This window comes from Dendrobates tinctorius, unplaced genomic scaffold (genome assembly GCF_039654945.1).
Source record: "Dendrobates tinctorius isolate UK_male_01 unplaced genomic scaffold, ASM3965494v1 ptg000138l, whole genome shotgun sequence".
NCBI lineage: Eukaryota > Metazoa > Chordata > Amphibia > Anura > Dendrobatidae > Dendrobates > Dendrobates tinctorius.
In genome coordinates this window covers 17687533-17706217 of record NW_027361806.1, presented here as the reverse complement: position 1 = coordinate 17706217, position 18685 = coordinate 17687533, and the positions used below count along the sequence as shown (strand labels likewise).

The 18685-nt window shown below is 50.9% G+C and overlaps 1 protein-coding gene across 1 annotated transcript; it reads left to right on the top strand.

Moving 5' to 3' along the window:
• The first annotated feature begins 500 nt into the window (after positions 1 to 500).
• On the top strand, positions 501 to 18076 carry DEPDC1 (DEP domain containing 1). The gene is made up of 12 exons (XM_073544764.1): positions 501 to 663; positions 3782 to 4047; positions 4253 to 4409; positions 7832 to 7953; positions 8542 to 8672; positions 8749 to 8796; positions 8987 to 9127; positions 11538 to 12380; positions 14672 to 14844; positions 14920 to 15096; positions 16027 to 16200; positions 16493 to 18076. The coding sequence occupies exons 1-12, from the start codon at positions 616 to 618 to the stop codon at positions 16631 to 16633; spliced, it is 2421 nt and encodes an 806-aa protein (XP_073400865.1). The 5' UTR covers positions 501 to 615; the 3' UTR covers positions 16634 to 18076.
• Positions 18077 to 18685: the final 609 nt, after the last annotated feature.

Genomic DNA, 18685 nt, shown 5'->3' with positions numbered 1-18685 from the left:
GCAAATTAATGAGCATGCTGCGGTTTTTACCGCGAAGCGATTCCGCCGCGGTAAAAACCGCAGCATTAGCACAGCATTGCGGAATCCCATAGGAATGCATGGGATGCTTATTTTTCGCGGCAAAATCGCGCGGTTAAAACCGCCGCGGAAACGCGAAAAAAACGCCACGTGTGAACTCAGCCTAAATGTTCTGCAACGTCCGGCCCCATGTGTGGAAGCACAACTCCCAGCAAACCGAGACAGCCACAGATTATCAAAACATTCTAGGAACAGCAGTTTAACGGTCCGCACGTGAAGTGCCCACCAGGACACGCTGGGAGCTGTAGTCCCCGGGTATATATATATATGCCGCGCCGCCTCCCGTTCTTCGGCACATAAGCACAGCGCCCTCTGCCGGCGCTCTGTGAGCAGTGTGACAAGCGCCGCGTCTAGATCGCGTCCTAAACGCTGATTGGTTGAGAGTGTATCACGTGTCGTTACCGTTGAGCCAATCACAGCTCGATTTGCTTTGTGCTCGTTTTTCAAACCTCCGTGCTGGACAGTTGCGGGTCCGGAGGTCACGTGTCTCGGGCGGATTAAAGGGCCGCGGGCGGCTCCGGTGACCTGAACCGGGCAATGGAGAGTCGCATCATCACCCCGGGGCCGTACCGGGCCACCAAACTGGTAACGACGTCTGCTGAGCCCGGTGTCACCCGGGATGACTGATATATACGGGATGTGTGGCATAGTCTACGCTGTGTGTGCGACATCTATATATATATATATATACACAGTGTGTGTCACACCATAAATACACAGCACATGTGACCGGTGTGATGGCTGCATATTGTATACATGTGCGTGACACGGGTGGTGTGGACACTGTGTGTAATGTCATGTATGTATATAGTACTGTGTGTGTGTGTGTATATATATAATGTGCTGTGTACATTAGATCGTGTTGCAGTCACCTCTCCAGTTATATTTCCTCTAGTTTTTTGTTCTTCTCTTCTGCGTTTCGCCTCCCCTCTGGCCATCTCTTCTTCTCTTCTGCGTTTCGCCTCCCCTCTGGCCATCTCTTCTTCTCTTCTGCGTTTCGCCTCCCCTCTGGCCATCTCTTCTTCTCTTCTGCGTTTCGCCTCCCCTCTGGCCATCTCTTCTGCGTTTCGCCTCCCCTCTGGCCATCTCTTCTGCGTTTCGCCCCCCCCCTGGCGATCTCTTCTCTTCTGCGTTTCGCCTCCCCTCTGGCCATCTCTACTCTTCTGCGTTTCGCCTCCCCTCTGGCCATCTCTACTCTTCTGCGTTTCGCCTCCCCTCTGGCCATCTCTACTCTTCTGCGTTTCGCCTCCCCTCTGGCCATCTCTACTCTTCTGCGTTTCGCCTCCCCTCTGGCCATCTCTTCTGCGTTTCGCCCCCCCCCCCCGGCCATCTCTTCTTCTCTTCTGCGTTTCGCCCTCCCCCCCTGGCCATCTCTTCTTCTCTTCTGCGTTTCGCCCCCCCCCCCCCCCTCTGGCCATCTCTTCTGCGTTTCCCCCCCCCCTCTGGCCATCTCTTCTCTTCTGCGTTTCGCCTCCCCTCTGGCCTTCTCTTCTGCGTTTCGCCTCCCCTCTGGCCATCTCTTCTCTTTTCTCCTGTGTCGTCCTCCCAATACTTCCAGCATCCGGCTGCAGATATTGATGGGAGTGATGATCTGGTGTGAGCGCAGGGTTTCTTGGGGTCGTGCTGCTCCAGGCTGACCCCCAGTTTCCCGCCATCGTTGCTGTTGTCCCCTCCATCTCCTTCTGGTGTGTGGTTTCCCCCCCGGACTGATGGCGCTTGCGCTCTACAACACGCAGGTTATATTCCATATGATGCGTCTGTCCGGATCATTCCGTTACTGAGACCCTGACCGGACGCGTTTTCCTGCACACAGAACTCTGTACAAGTCGAGGTCGATTAGTAACTAATCTTCAGAAACTGTTTTTTGTTTTTGTTTTTTTTTTTTTTCATCCTTGTGAGGCGCTGCCATTTCTTGCAGATTGCTGAGGGTCCAGGTCCTGAGACCCCCACACTGAACACTGCCCAGCTCCTGTCTGAGCGCACACAGCAAGTACGGATCCGATAGGAATAACAAAGCTCCGCTCTGCAGGCGACAGAGTGCTCCCAAATATGAGGGAAACTTCACACGGGACGGAAAAGCTGCAGATTATAGAACAATGAGTGCAAGATGGATTTCATCCATGCGCTGCAGGACTTTCTTAGGATATTGACTTGTATGATTGAGCTCTTCCTATGATGTGTCCAAAGTAGACAAATATCATATAAATAACAAAAGACTGACTCTCACTTCCAAACAGAAAACTGGTGTGAACAGGTGCAAACTAAGAGTAGCCGTCTCTATAGATCTTACAAATAATAATAATAATCTTTATTTTTATATAGCGCTAACATATTCCGCAGCGCTTTACAGTTTGCACACATTATCATCACTGTCCCCGATGGGGCTCACAATCTACATTCCCTATCAGTATGTCTTTAGAATGTGGGAGGAAACTGGAGAACCCGGAGGAAACCCACGCAAACACGGGGGGAACATACAAACTCCTTGCAGATGTTGAGCCACCGTGCTCGAGATGGAGCTGAAGACCCTTAATAATATTATTGACCTGTGCTGTCACTTCCTACAGCTGCCTTGTCCATTTCTATCACATATTTGTTAAAATCTGCAGATAATCATATTAAACAAAAAAAAATAAACTCTACTAAATGTTATATTCGCAGATTTTGGAGCAAAAACTCTTAAAAAAAATCAAAGTCTTGTTAATATATTATGGCTTTTTCATACTCAAAAAAACCGTGGTGTCCGCAGCCCGTGTGTTTCCTCTGGTCCGCGGCCCGTGCGTTTCTTCTGGTCCGCGGCCCGTGCGTTTCCTCTGGTCCAGTCTCCGGTCTGGTTGTTTCCTCTGGTCCGCGGCTCGTGCGTTTCCTCTGGTCCGCGGCCCGTGCGTTTCCTCTGGTCCAGTCTCCGGTCTGGTCGTTTCCTCTGGTCCGCGGCCCGTGCGTTTCCTCTGGTCCGCGGCCCGTGTGTTTCCTCTGGTCCAGTCTCCGGTCTGGTTGTTTCCTCTTGTCCGCGGCCCGTGCGTTTCCTCTGGTCCAGTCTCCTGTCTGGTTGTTTCCTCTGGTCCGCGGCCCGTGCGTTTCCTCTGGTCCAGTCTCCTGTCTGGTTGTTTCCTCTTGTCCGCGGCCCGTGCGTTTCCTCTGGTCCAGTCTCCGGTCTGGTTGTTTCCTCTTGTCCGCGGCCCGTGCGTTTCCTCTGGTCCAGTCTCCTGTCTGGTTGTTTCCTCTGGTCCGCGGCCCGTGCGTTTCCTCTGGTCCAGTCTCCGGTCTGGTTGTTTCCTCTTGTCCGCGGCCCGTGCGTTTCCTCTGGTCCAGTCTCCTGTCTGGTTGTTTCCTCTGGTCCGGCCTGCGCGCGTTTCCTCTGGTCCGCGGCCCGTGATTGACTCCTGATCTCTGCAGTCGGTGTCATTGCTGGAGGCCGGGGAAGCATTGGAAAGGCAGAGGATCAGTACGGGGAATAGAACAATACTTATTTTTTCCTTTTGGAATCTGCAGTAGAAACTCCCCACCACAATCTTCCAGACTTGCGGAGGCCTTTGCTGCAGAAATTTTTAGTTTAGGAGTTCGGCCACGACTGACATCAGGGTGGAGCTAATTCTGCAGCGGCGTGAATGTGCAGAGAAGAAGTGGAATGGTGCAATTTGTGCAACAAAGAGAATATATAGAATGTGCGTTAACTTTTTTTTTTCTCTTCCTCCCCCCCCAGTGGAATGAAGTCACCAAGTATTTCCGCGCTGGGATGCCCCTGAAGAAACATCGGCAGAACTTTAAGACGTATGGAAATTGCTTCACGGCCTCAGAGGCCATAGACTGGCTGCATCACCACCTGAGAAATAACAGCAACTTCGGGAGCGACGTGACGCGGCAGCAGACGATCCAACTCCTCAGGAAGTTCCTGAAGAATCACGTCATCGAGGACCTGAAGGGGAGATGGGGCAGCGAGGACCTGGAGGACACCCACCAGCTATTCCGGTATTGTTCCCCCATCCAGCTGTGACCTCCTACCTGCGAGTGTACATATACGGCTCCCAGCCTGCGGTGGTCAGGGCATGCTGGGAGTTGTAGTTTTACAGCTGCAGGAGGACCACCGCTTAACGTTCACTGTCTTCCATGGTGTTGGTGAGGATTGGGGGGGCTTCGTAGCTCTACATTATAATTAATAACTTCTTTGGAACAGGTTTCCCTCCACGTCCCCAATAAAGACCCTTCCCGGCCGTCCGCCTCTGTGGAAGAGAAGCAGCTTGGAGAACGTCTTCAAGGAGAAGGAGAATCCCTTCAAAATGCCGCAATTCTCCAAGAGGACCCCAAGGAGACACAGATCTCTGGATGGCAAGGTAGCAAATCTGCTCGGCTCTGTACGTCTTTGGCTTAAACTGCTGCTTTACTCATCCCCTAAGCTTTACACTGCAGCTTCACTTGCTCAGATTAGTTGCTGTATTAAGGAGCAGATCAGCCAGGCTCATTGCTTAATGGTAGCGTCCATGCATTTGGACCCCATACACAGCATGTTGGGTGATGACACTGGATGTTGTGATTTAAAGGGGTTTTCCACTTTATGCAGTGATGACCTGTTACCAGTGTGTGCCATCCCTTTATGCCCCCAGTGACCCAGAATAAAGGGAGTGCAGTGCTGTCCTGTTGTCATCTCCTGATCACCGGTTGTGTAGGGCCTCTATAACTGTAAGGGGCTGCTGTTCTACCCCAGCTACAAGCATCCTTTACTACAAGGATCAATGGGAGTCCGGGAGGTCAGACCCGCTGATCATGATGTAATGACATAGCCTCCTCATCTGCCATCCCTCTTTCTAAGACAAGCCCTCTAAGGCAGTGGTCCCCAACCTTTTTTGCACCAGGGACCGGTTTCAAGCAAGACCATTCTTCCATGGCCTGGCAGGGCGGGGATGGAGGTGTGGCAGGGGCGGGGCTTTGGCCATAAGGGGGCGTGGCTATGGACACGGTTGTAGTGTAGCAGTGCATACTTATAATTAAATAACATTTATAATGTGACTCAACTCACCATAGGTTTTGAATGAGTGCTCCATCACCCCCTTCTCCCCATCACCCCCTTCACCCCATCACTCCCCTCTCCCCATCATTGTCTTCACCCCATCACTCCCCTCTCCCCATCACTCCCCTCTCCCCATCATTGCCTTCACCCCATCACTGCTGTCTCTCCATCACTCCCCTCATGGCCTTCTCCTCATGTCCCCATCTCCTCCAGGGCCAGGCTACACAAACACAGACCAACACACACATACATATTATACGTACACAGACACCACCTCTCACCTGCCCGCCGCCCGCGCTTCCTTGCTCTGACACAGCAGCGGCCGCGCTCTCCTCTCTGTGTCAGTCAGAGACAGGAAGCGCGGGCGGCGGGCAGGAAGCTGGACGCAGTGGACGGGTCCTTGCAGCTCCGCTCCTGCTATTCCCTCTTGCAGGCAGCGGAGCTGCTTGGATCGCTCCCTGCCGCCGCTACACACGCCGCCCCAGCCCCCGCTACGCCACTGACCGCCCCTGGCTCCCCTTGTGTCCGCGGACCGGCAAGGGCACTGCAGCGGCCCGGTGCTGGGCCGCGGACCGGCGGTTGGGGACCCCTGCTCTAAGGACATATTTTATGTGTGCAGATGTTCAGGCTTTTCACTCTTCTTGTATCTCATATTGATATGCCTTAATGCAATTGAGTGCAACCATTTCCTCATTTTGATATGTAAGCTGTTTTTTGGTATGCACCTGTTCAGACTAGTTCTAGATGTGCCGTCAGTTTTCTGTTATTTGTATGCTAGCTTTCTGACTGGGCACTCTGCCCTTCATCAGGCTGTGATTTTAATTCCATCCAACCACATTTGGTTCCGACCTTCCTATAAATACAGGCTTTACCAAGTTATTAGCCAGAGGTAAGTGTTCACATTAGGCAGTCAGGTCAGGGACTCATTCAATGAGATTACCTTGATGTTGGTGAATGGGCTCACATCTTTTGGCCAAATTTTGTGCTAAGCATCTCTCGTGTTTTTCCTAAATTTCAAAAGCCATTACGCTATTCACGCTTCTTGTATTTCACGTTGATAGGCCTTAATGCAATTGAGTGCAACCATTTCCTCATCTTAATATATAGCTTCATCATCTGCCATCCCTCTTTCTAAGACAATCCCTTTAAGGACATATTTTATGTGTGCAGATGTTTAGGAGTTGATGGGGTAATTTTTGGGTGTGGTTGCAGCGCCGCATCATTTCTGCCTGTCGGGTGGATGCATCGCTGCGGCGTTTCTCTGCCTGTCGGGTGGCTGCATCGCTCTTGCGTTTCTCTGCCTGTCGGGTGGCTGCATCGCTCTTGCGTTTCTCTGCCTGTCGGGTGGCTGCATCGCTCTTGCGTTTCTCTGCCTGTCGGGTGGCTGCATCGCTCTTGCGTTTCTCTGCCTGTCGGGTGGCTGCATCGCTCTTGCGTTTCTCTGCCTGTCGGGTGGCTGCATCGCTCTTGCGTTTCTCTGCCTGTCGGGTGGCTGCATCGCTCTTGCGTTTCTCTGTCGGGTGGCTGCATCGCTCTTGCGTTTCTCTGTCGGGTGGCTGCATCGCTCTTGCGTTTCTCTGCCTGCCGGGTGGCTGCAGCGCTCCGGCGTTTCTCTGCCTGCCGGGTGGCTGCATCTCTCCGGCGTTTCTCTGCCTGTCGGGTGGCTGCATCGCTCCGGCGTTTCTCTGCCTGTCTGGTGGCTGTAGTGCCGCGTCGTTTCTCTGCCTGTCGGGTGGCTGCAGCTCCACGTCGTTTCTCTGCCTGCCGGGTGGCTGCATTGCTCTGGTGTTTCTCTGCCTGCCGGGTGGCTGCAGCGCTCCGGCGTTTCTCTGCCTGCCGGGTGGCTGCAGCGCTCCGGCGTTTCTCTGCCTGTCGGGGGGCTGCATCTCTCCGGCGTTTCTCTGCCTGTCGGGTGGCTGCATCGCTCCGGCGTTTCTCTGCCTGTCGGGTGGCTGTAGCGCCGCGTCGTTTCTCTGCCTGTCGGGTGGCTGCAGCTCCGCGTCGTTTCTCTGCCTGTTGGGTGGCTGCATCGCTCCGGCGTTTCTCTGCCTGTCGGGTGGCTGTAGCGCCGCGTCGTTTCTCTGCCTGTCGGGTGGCTGCAGCTCCGCGTCGTTTCTCTGCCTGTTGGGTGGCTGCAGCGCTCCGGCGTTTCTCTGTCTGTCGGGTGGCTGCAGCGCCGCGTCGTTTCTCTGCCTGCCGGGTGGCTGCATCGCTCCGGCGTTTCTCTGCCTGCCGGGTGGCTGCATCGCTCCGGCGTTTCTCTGCCTGCCGGGTGGCTGCATCGCTCCGGCGTTTCTCTGCCTGTCGGGTGGCTGCATCGCTCCGGCGTTTCTCTGCCTGTCGGGTGGCTGCATCGCTCCGGCGTTTCTCTGCCTGTCGGGTGGCTGCATCGCTCCGGCGTTTCTCTGCCTGTCGGGTGGCTGTAGCGCCGCGTCGTTTCTCTGCCTGTCGGGTGGCTGCAGCTCCGCGTCGTTTCTCTGCCTGTTGGGTGGCTGCATCGCTCCGGCGTTTCTCTGTCTGTCGGGTGGCTGCAGCGCCGCGTCGTTTCTCTGCCTGTCGGGTGGCTGCATCGCTCCGGCGTTTCTCTGCCTGCCGGGTGGCTGCATCGCTCCGGCGTTTCTCTGCCTGTCGGGTGGCTGCATCGCTCCGGCGTTTCTCTGCCTGTCGGGTGGCTGCAGCGCTCCGGCGTTTCTCTGCCTGTCGGGTGGCTGCAGCGCTGCATGTGTTACCTCTTATTATTCTGTGTAGGGGGAACAAGAAAATGATGCGGCTGAACCAATGGAAGTGGATATGGAGTGTGGTAACCCTGGTGTAAAGGAGATCACAAAAAAGGATCTAGAAGAAGTCTGGGGAAACATCGCCCTGATCCAGTAAGTATACGGCCGCTTGCTGCCATACGTGTTCGTATACGTCTGCTCTTTATTTCCTGTTGGATTGTATTGACTCGGGATTGTCATCTTCTTACATTTGGAAAATGTTTAATAAAAAAAAAAAACCTCCTTACGCACCGGGGGCAGAGGTTTCTGGAAATCGCATCCACTTTGCTGAATCTTTAAATGCAGCAGATTTTCTGCACATGAAGACCTCCCCTACACTGTGGGGACGATGGTCTTCACCCCTTATGACGTTGGCCGTCCGATGTCGGCTCCCTGTCTTCGCGCTCTTCTTTGCCAGCAGTATCTGTGTGATTCAGCCGTCATCTTACAGCTGTGATTACTGGTAGGGGGTCGATCTTTGCAGACCCCCATTGATCCTGACCACTGGTTGCCACTTGCAGCCTGGCTCCTTACAAGTGAATGGACTCGGCTGCTTCTTTTGCAGCGCTGGATGTCCACAAACTGAACACGATGTGGCTCTGCAGCCCCTTCATTCTTTCTCACTACACGGCCCAGCATGTTCGGACCGCCAGGAGTTGTAGCTGCAGATCTGCTTTTCTCATTTGCTCTTGTGTCTTTCAGTCTTCAGAAAATCCTCGCTTTGCCGTCCTTGGACGAAGTGCTGAATCCTGCGCAGATGAACCCCGGACATATCATGTACAACATGACGCACACCAGCAAACACGGCGTGGTCTTCCTGCAAGACAAGACAGGTGGGGCCACTTGGGGCTGATGCGGATGACCCGTCTGGCTTTCTAGGTCTTGCTGACGTGTCTTCTGTTCTTCTAGACGATCTTCCTCACTGGGTCCTGTCTGCCATGAAATGCCTCGCAAACTGTGAGTATGGGAGAGCGGTGCTGGTTGGTCCACGGTGCAGTCGCTTGCGATCCCTTCCCCTGATGACGACGCGCGCTCGTCCGACCCTACACCGATGGTCATTTTTCGTTCTAATCTGCTTTAAGCAACATCTTATTTATTGCAATCATTGCCTGTAGTCACCACTAACCCTGATGTCGTTCTTGTACAGGGCCGAGAAATAACGACATGGGCCAGCCCAGCTATCCCGGCTTTGAGCGCGACGTCTTCAGGACGGTCGCTGACCACTTCCTGAATCTCCCAGAGCCTCTGCTCACATACGAGTATTATGAGCTTTTTGTGAATATCTTGGGTAAGTCTTGGCCAGTAACCCCTCACGTCCCCGGCACTCGCTGTCTGGTGGCCTGAGACCCCATGGCTGTAGCTTTTACTCTCCAGATACCCCTTGTGCTTCCATCGCAAACTATAGCATGTAAGGGGTCCTCCCCTGTGTCTTGCATGGCGGCGGACGCTGTACTGCTGGTAAGCAGACCTCAGGCTCTTTGCGATATAGTCGTGATAGTTTAGGCACAATGAAGGGGCATTGTAGTGACACGTAGGATCCCTGGTGATCAACTGCTCTTGCAAAGGAAAGTGGCCACTAAGTTTCATTGCTCCCCTTGAAATTGAGGGCCAAGTACACCCTAATAGTGAGGAGACCCCATTACTATAGTGAAAAAGGATATCCCCCGGTATCTTGCAGTTGGCCGGAGGGTTTCTCTGTCAATCACCTGCAGCGGCGCTGGGAAGAGCCGGCAAGGGGCGGCAGAGGACTAGCTTGGTCTCCTGCTATGGTCCAGTCTTTAAAGTATATTCTCTCTGAAATGCGTTGTACAGCCAGGCTGCGATTCATCCTGCTGCTCACAGTTTGCGCAGCATGAATTGCCTGACAGTTTGCCTTTAGCCCCTTTGCGACATGAGTGGTACTAGTACTGCGCATCTCGCTTCTACCCCTTTCATGTGGGCTCTGGCGGTGAGCCCACATCTTTCACGGCACAGATCGGCTGTTTTGAACAGCTGACATGTGCCTGGAATAGCCGCGGGTGGAATCGGGATCCACCCGCCGATATTAACCCGTTAAATGCTGCTGTGAAACTCTGACAGCGGCATTTAACGCGCACTTCCAGTCATCGGGCCGGAAATCTGCCCATCGGTGACCCCCGTCACGTGATTGCAGGTCACCGATGGGTTGGTTTGACAACCAGAGGTCTCCTGGAGACGTCTGGTTGTCAGTGCCAGATTGCTATGAGCCCTGCCCAGTGGATACATACAGGCAAACTAATCATCACCTGTATGTATCAGAGCCGATCGAGTTGTGCCAGCTTCTAGTCTCCTATGGAACATGCCAAAAGTAAAAAAAAATAAGTCTCTAATTTTTTTTTAAATATTTTTAAAGTTCAAATCACCCCCCCCCCCCCTTTCGCCCCATTGGGGGGGGAAATCAAACACACATATTTGGTATCGCCGCGTCAGAATCGCCCGATCTATCAATAACAAAGATTAACCTGATTGCTAAACGGCGTAGCAAGAAAATAAGTCAAAACGCCAGAATTACATTTTTTTGGGGTCACCGCAACATTTCAATAAAATGCAATAACGGGTGATCAAAAGATCATATATGCACATAAGTGGTATCAATAAAAACGTCAGCTTGGCGCGCAAAAAATGAACCCTGACCCAACCCGAGATCATGAAAAATGGAGATGCTACGGGTCTCGAAAAATGGCGCAATTCCTTTTTTTTTTTTTTTTTTTTTTTATATAAACAAAATTTGGATTTTTTGGAGAATCATACCCGCAGGACAATTCTAGCACTTGGTGAACATGGTAAAAAAAAAAAAAAAAAAAAAAAAACATCTAAAAAATGTTGTGGAATTGCAATTTCACCGCACTTGGAATTTTTTTCCCTTTTTTGAGTACATGATATGGTAAAACCAATGGAGTCGTTCAATAGTACAACTTGTCCCGCAAAAAAACAAGCCCTCACGTGGCCATATTGACGGAAAAATAAAAAAATTATGGCTCTGGGAAGAAGGGGAGAGAAAAATAAATGCAAAAGCGAAAATGGGCTGCGGCGCGAAGGGGTTAAGAATACATGCTCTGCTGACTTATGGCTGCTAGAGTTACAGTAGCACGTGAGACGGGAAACATTGGGCAGTAGTGTTTTGCTTCGGATATGGTCACCTTTTATGGCTGATCTTTGTGTTGTCTCCCAGTGTGATATTGATCCTAATCCATTCTTAGGCAGTCATAAGATATTGCTTTTACTTTTTATTTTTGCACTCCTACCCTCCAAAGGTGGGATAAGGGTGGTGCACCACATAGTGAGGCCAGGACAATGCTGATCGTCTGGGGACGAGACCTAGATGCGGTCAGATGGTGTCACAATAGGGAGCAGAATGCAGACTGCGTAGGACAAGTCACGCAATGGGGCACAGAGTATTTCAGAAGGGGCTGTATGTCATGGGGGCAGAGCGGAGAGAAGCAGGGTGGTCCTCAGCAGCACAGTGTTACCTGACAGATGTCTGTAATGATGTGCGGACAGGATTTTTTTCTGTCCGATCCTTTCTTTAGTGATTGTTGCAGCCGCCTGGCATGACGCGTTTTGCTGCCTTTGTATGTCCCCGTGCTCAGCCTCCATCATGCACTAACATGCTGACTAACGTTGTGCACGTTTCTCTCCCGCTCGCTGCACATTCTAACTTCTATTTCATTCCCGGTTAGTTGTATGTGGCTACATTACGGTAACTCACAAGCGCAACCGGAAGCACAAAGCGAAGAAGGATGCGGCTGCTTCACGCTCCTCCCAGCACCCAAAATTGAGCAACACAAACTTTAAGTCCACAGAATGCCTGCTCCTCAGCTTGGTGCGGAAGGTGCCCAACGAAGACGAGGAAGACGACGACCAAAGCTTCGGGGAGCTAGGCCGGGAGCACAAGGACTTTGTTGTGCACAATAACAGGGAGAAGCTTTACAACTCCCTTGCTAGGCGGCCAAGCCGGACCGTAAGCGGCAGCTGCCAGAACCTCTCCGCCGGCAGGACGCACTCCGCGGCGCCTTTTAAAGTCCGGCTGCGCAGTTGCTCACTGGAGGGAATCGCAGATGTGTCCTATTCTGAACCGAGTCATGAGAGTGATTCTCCGGGACCTTGTTCTCAGGTTTCTCTAACCCAGTCCCCAAATCTACCTCCATCTGTCGAGCATGGTGGGAGCTGTGCGTCTGTGCCCGCTGCGGTAGGCAGCACCCGAACACTGCTCCGGCACAACCCTGCGGCAGGGGGCGCTCACAGACCCGACTGCAGGACGCTGTCCAGATCACACAGCATGGGCGACTGTCTCGGGTCGTGCTCTAGTATAAACACTCCAGTGGCCGAGATTACCATGAAGCCCGGGCAGACAGGTCAGGGTAGACTGCAGAAACGCCTGAGCTCTATCGAAGGAAGTGACGTGACCGAGCCGGGTATCGCCGTCACCAAACGTTTGTGCCAGAGCAATATGGAGCTCTCCAGTCCTGTCCTCACAATCTCTCCTGCACTGCACGCTGCACAGCCCTGCACTGGCACCCAAAGTAAGGTTAATGCTATTTACTGCATGTTTTCTGCATGTCTGTGTGTCCTAGTAATCCTGCATGTGGTCCTAATGCTGCCTGTGTGTCCTGGTAATCCTGCACGTGGTCCTAATGCTGCCTGCCCTCCGTAAACTACCCCTATATACCCCATTCCTATAATCCGATGTCTTTCTTTCACGCTGCCTCCTGCGCCGGCATTTCTTGCCTCCATTAATCTCCCATGTACGTTTTCTAGTTTTCACATTGCTCCAGAGGATCTAGAGTAAAAATGAAGCTGTGTAATGAATCATCCGGATTAAAATGATTTTCCACAAACTTTACAAAACTTGCCAAAGCGAAGTGATTGTTCTAGAAGAGCAACAAGAACTAAGACTGCTGTGCCGCTCCTATGGCTTCCATTGTGACCCTTTTTCTTTTCAGTCATCTGACCACTGAGACGGTTGATTGGCTAATTCCGGGGTCCGGTGACTTGTCAACGGGATGTGATCCCACCAGTAATGATTGCGTCCTTCAGTGGTCGGGTAACTGAATAGATCGGACACCGGCAGTTTTTAGTGGTAAATTAGGCTTACCGTATTTTTCACTTTATAAGACGCTCCGGATTATAAGACGCACCCCAAATTTTGAGGATAAAAATAGGAAAAAACTTTTTTTTTAATAAAATGGTGGTGCTTCATATAATCCAGGCGTCTTATTGCTTACCGGGGGTGATGGGAAGCGGGGTCCCAGGGTTGCTGCTGAAAGAGGCAGGAGTGGAACGTTGCTGCTAGGATGAGGGGGTGTCCGATGCAGCCGCTGTGCTATGTCCCCGCGTTTTGTACCTGATGCTGCCTGCCGCTCTCTATCCCCCAATGCTGCCGGGTGCTGCCGCCCGCTCTGTCCCCTGGTGCTGCCACCCGCTGTGTCGTCCGGTGCAGCTGCCGCCGCTACGCTCTGTCCCGTGGTGCATAGAGGGGCTCATCTCCCAAGATTTCAGTGCCGAGATCTCCATCTGCGCTTGCGCGGCGGCCTTTTTCCAGGAAGCAATCCACTGCACAGGCGACAAAGCATGGATGGAACGGCAGAGCCCCCCCCACACAGCATGGGACAGAGCGCGGTGGCGGTGGCAAGCACCGGGGCACAGAGCGCTGAGGCGGCAGCACCCGGTGGACAGAGCGCGGCAGCAGCAAGCACTGGACACCCGCAGCGGCAGCACAGATAAGATATATCCACATTGTAAGACGCACCCCTATTTTCCCCCCAAATTTTTGGGAAAAAAAGTGTGTCTTACAAAGCGAAAAATACGGTATTTCTTGAACAACCTCTTTGCTCTGGAAAGCCTTAAAAATAAATAAATCCTGCCGTTTTGTGTATACAGCTCCTATGCAGACCTATGTGTCTTCATGGTTACAGGCTACAAATAAACCCTGAAGTCTGATCCTGAAATTGCTGGTTACTCAACTCCCTCTACCTTCTTTGTTCGGCACCATAGTCGGAAGACCGCTCCTTTTTTCTAGTCCTCCAATACAATCTCCTCGCATTCCTCCAAGGTGACTAAAGTCAGGTCCGGCCGTCGCAGCAGCTCGTATACAATATAAAAGTGACTTTGCACATAATTGTCTCTTCTGCTGCTGGTTTCCTTAGTTTTTTCCTAGCCAGCGGTGCATAGTGGCAGGCAGACGGCTGGTGCACCTGTAAGGGGTTAATCAGCGCTGGAATATAACTGTAGGGTGTGAACGGCACCAAGCTGCTACTCCTGCATGAAGATGCTCCTATGCTTTGCTTTATCGGACCCCCCTGTGGTGGCTGCACGGGTCTCGCACCTCCTGTCCATCCTTGTGTAATCCTATGGCTCATTCTTGTGTGCAAAATGGAAACAATTATTCTGCAGATTTTCAACTTCTTGATTATCTGACTTTTTTTTTTTTCCTTATATAGGCTTTATTTTGAGTTTTTACTGTTTTGTGGTTCTCTACTCACACCCAAAGCTGCACTGACAGTTCAGGGGGCATTATGGGACCCCTGGGAGATGAGAGGGGCTGCCAGAGATTAGAAAAAAACCTGGCAGTCAATCAATAGGTCGTGCCTGGTATCACAACGCGGCTCCATTACAAGTCAGTGGGGCTCGGCTGCCCCTGTGATCTCTCAGTGGGATGGAGCCAACGGGAATTTGAATGCAGCTTTGGATGGGACTAGAGTAGATCATTTGCTTTTGATCAGTAAAATTTTACCATTTAGTTATTTTGTGTAATGATTAGAGCTCATGGAGCTTTTCTTCTCCCTCTGTCGGCGCTCCTCACTTCCGCCCTCAGGTCTGCTGCAGCCTCATCTGGAGCGGGTGGCCATAGACGCCCTCCAGATCTGCTGTCTGCTTCTCCCACCCCCGAACCGCCGGAAGCTGCAGCTGCTGATGAGGATGATCTCGCGCATGAGCCAGAACGTGGATATGCCGCACCTGCACGACGCCATGGGTACCAGATCTCTGGTAAGAAGTTGGTGTGTGTGAACTGGCGGCAGCGCCCTGCGGACATGTTTTTCCTTCTTATATTCTTCCTATCAGATGATCCAGACTTTCTCCCGCTGCGTCTTGTGCTGCGCTGAAGAAGTGGATCTGGACGAGTTGTTGGCGACGAGATTGGTGTCTTTCCTCATGGACCATCACCAGGAGATCCTCCAAGTGCCCTGCTACCTGCAGACGGCGGTCCAGGATCACGTCCAGTATCTGCAGAGAGCCCAGGTATCTAGTCCATTACCGCTTATGTAGACCCATCCTGACGAAGAACACGACCAGTGCGTCTAATAATCGGCACTGAGTCCGCGTAATACATGGCGGGTATCGGCTGCACCGTACAGACTGCACCCACCGGCCTATAACGGCAGCGACCAATTGGCTGAGAGTCAATGAGATCGCCAGGTGCCGATGGATTATCCTGGTAAAACCAGGAACCTAGTGTCGGCTCCTGTCACTGCCATCTTCATTCTCCCTTCACCCTCATCCACATTTGGGCTAAATAATGCGATATTGTAGATGAAACAAGAGCAGGATCACATCTGACAATATAACACTAATCTGTACGGTACAGGAGGAAAAAGAGTTAAATGCCTGAGTTGGGGTTTTAGATCCTCTCGCATCCCCCGCAATCCAAGAAAAATAGAATAAAGAGTCAGCAAAATATTTTGTGTACTCCAAAATGTTACAAACACAAAAAACAACTCGTCTTGCAAAAACACAAGTATATAGGAAAATGCTGACCCAAATGTACAATGTGTGTTATTGTGTTGGACTTGTGTACCAGAACATAAAAAATGCATGTACTGCAGAGATTTAAAGGGATTGTACCGCTAGGGAAGACCTCCACTGCCCTTTAGAGACACATGTATATCTTGGAAGACCCACCATCAGTCAGAGCAGAAGACCACCAGCAGTCGTTGCTCTGCCGGCACCTGTCGCCTTCTCCGAGCCTCATTTAGTGAAGGTTTTATACTGAGGTTTCCATATAAATGAGCTTTGTGTAGATTTGTCCATCGTCCCCCCTCACCCAACCCCGGTCAGATTGGGCGCCATTACGGACCTGCTGGACTCATCCTCATCCAGTTAGAATTAATCTCTCAATGTCATGGTCTCTTTGAATAACAATAACTAAAGTCTCATTTTTTTTTTTTTAAGGTGAAGGACCCGTCCTCCCTGGCCCCGGGCTTCTACTTTTGTAAGCAGATCAGTGCACAGGAGTTCGAAGAGCAGAAGGTAGTGACCTCGCAGGCCGCCATCATGGAGCTTCTGGAGAGCATCGTGAAGGACAAGAATCTATCAATGAAGGACAAGAAGAAGAAACTCAAACAGGTTAGTTGAGACACATGGCTCTGCATGTGGGCTGTATGCACAATGGAAGGATCCAGTGGCTGCCATGTCCATAGTCTGTGACCGCCAGATGTGGGTCCCGAGAGCCTCCTCCTATGTCTTCTGATCTGTAGACCTGGTGTGGCATCCTCATTCCAGCATAACATTGCATCGGTCCTACTAATCGGCGGGGGGGGGGGGAGGTTTGATGCATTTCTGTCCTGTGGCCTGTTGATCAGGGTCCTGTGTAAAGATTCATTTAGAGAAGAGCAAATTGACTCACTTCCTTCTTCAGTTTCAGAAAGAATATCCTGACATCTACCGCAGCCGCTTCCCGACCACCGAGAGTGAAGCCCGACTCTTCGGAGACAAACCTACCATCAAGCAGCCGATGCTGGTCCTGAAAAGACCAAAGTTTCGCAACTTAAGATACTGACTAGAGCGGTCACCCCTGTAGAAGTGTCTACCACCCCCCTCCACCATGAATGAGACGTTATTTTCATTCTTTTTACTAAACTTCAGGGAAACTGCTACTTACAGAAAAACGCAAAATCCACGTTTACAGCAGGAGTGGCTATTAAGAGGTTCACAGATCAAAATAAATGGTGCCTAAAATCTTCACCCATTAATGACACTGGCTTACCAGCGCAAAGCGTCAGCATGTTTACATGTTAAATATTACTTTTACAATTGGTGGCGCTGTTGCATTGCCACCTATGTTAAAAACTGCAACAGATTGTGGTGTAAAAAGGTACTGCAAGTGAAAGCCGTGTATTACAGAATTTCTTAACTAGCAATGCCATATTTAACATGTAATATAGTTGAAGCATTTCTAGCTTTTCCCACTTGTACATGTACCAGATATGTACTCAAATCTATCACCTTAGTGCCCATAATGACCCTTTTCTGGAGTTCGGCATGGCCACTATTCACTTCTGTTACCTGAGACTTCTCACCCTCCTGCTCATTTTTCCTCTGGCATTGGTTAAAGTGACGGACAGCGAAGATATCTGCTATCACCCCGGAACTGACGTCTGTGAAATGATGTGCTCCTGAAAACATTACCAAAGATGATTTCCTGCCGGAGAAGCCAAACTTCACCCATCCCATCGTTACGGGATGACGTGTGGCCACCTCCAGCAGCGCTGACTTATCAGGACCTGTTTCCTATCTGTGTGTTTTTTGTAGATTTGGTTTTTTTTTCCCTGACATTTCTAACATTGCCTATTTGCACATTAAATGGCACATGTCTCCTGCACTGGCCATCCAGCATTGAGGACAATCCATCTAGAAAGCAATCGTCTGCAACGCTGGGAGTTGTAGTGTCCAAATGGCCGCACACCATCAGTTTGCAGACGGTTAAAGGTGTTGTTCCATGGTCCACATCTCTCATCTACCCTGTGGAGTCCAACCACTGGGACCCTCGGCGGTTCAGTGTGAGCATGTGCGACCGCTGCTCCATTAACTCTATAGGAGTGGTAGTTGCACATGCTCAGTAACACTTTATGTACACAGGGGTCTTTGAGCCAATCAGATTCCTCATCCTCCTGTAGAGCATGACGCTGGTCTTTCCCTTTAAGGAACAAGCAATGGCCGCCCATGCAATCTTTAGGAGATCTGTGCTGTTTGTAAAAAGCCCCTGAATCGCCCGTTGCCTCCTCGCAGAACCGACCTCTTTAGTTGCTTGTCTCGGGTTCTCCGGGCTCGCTGCATGTTGCACTCCTCCTTTGTGTATATATTTGTGTTGTGTTTTCTGCTTTCATTTTGCTGCAAATTTCTTATTACACTTTCTGCACAATGAAATAATCTTTATACTTTTTGTATCTAAAGTGCAAAAACTTTATATTCATGGAAATATAATAAATGAATGTTTGTATAATTTCTCACATTCTTTTTATGTTAAGTACATTTTCGGGATGTGAATTTCCTCCTGATTCCTAAGGCTGCGTTCACACCCTCTGTGTCGCCGCGGTCTTTGTACACGGAAACAGTAAATCACTTAATCTTGCAGGGAAAAAGTTCTCTTTCGAGGCCTCCAGTAATGGACTTGTGGCTTTTAATGTGACACCGCTGTTTCCCCGCAATATTAAACTGTTCTAGTTGACAAATCTCTGGGCTCTGACTCTTTGGGCTTCCACGGATTTGGCATTTGCGCTGCTCCAGTTACACACTTTAGGCTATTGTCAAATCCGTGAGCGCTGCACTTAGAGATCATCTGCAGTCCCATAGCCTTGTTATACCTTTTAGTGTTTTGTTTTGTTTTTTTTAACCACGCCTTTATAAGCCTGTCCCACATGTGTTAACATCTGCAGAACTATTATAACACAGGGGCTATTACCAGAGACGTTTCTATGGTCACTTGTCGCTGCTGTCATCCTGTGCCAGATGTCTCTGCCCCCGAGGAGCCGACGCTGCAGCCTCTGAAGACATTATGATCTGATGGGACAACTACTTTTTGCCATATATTGTATAATTTATGTGCCCCATC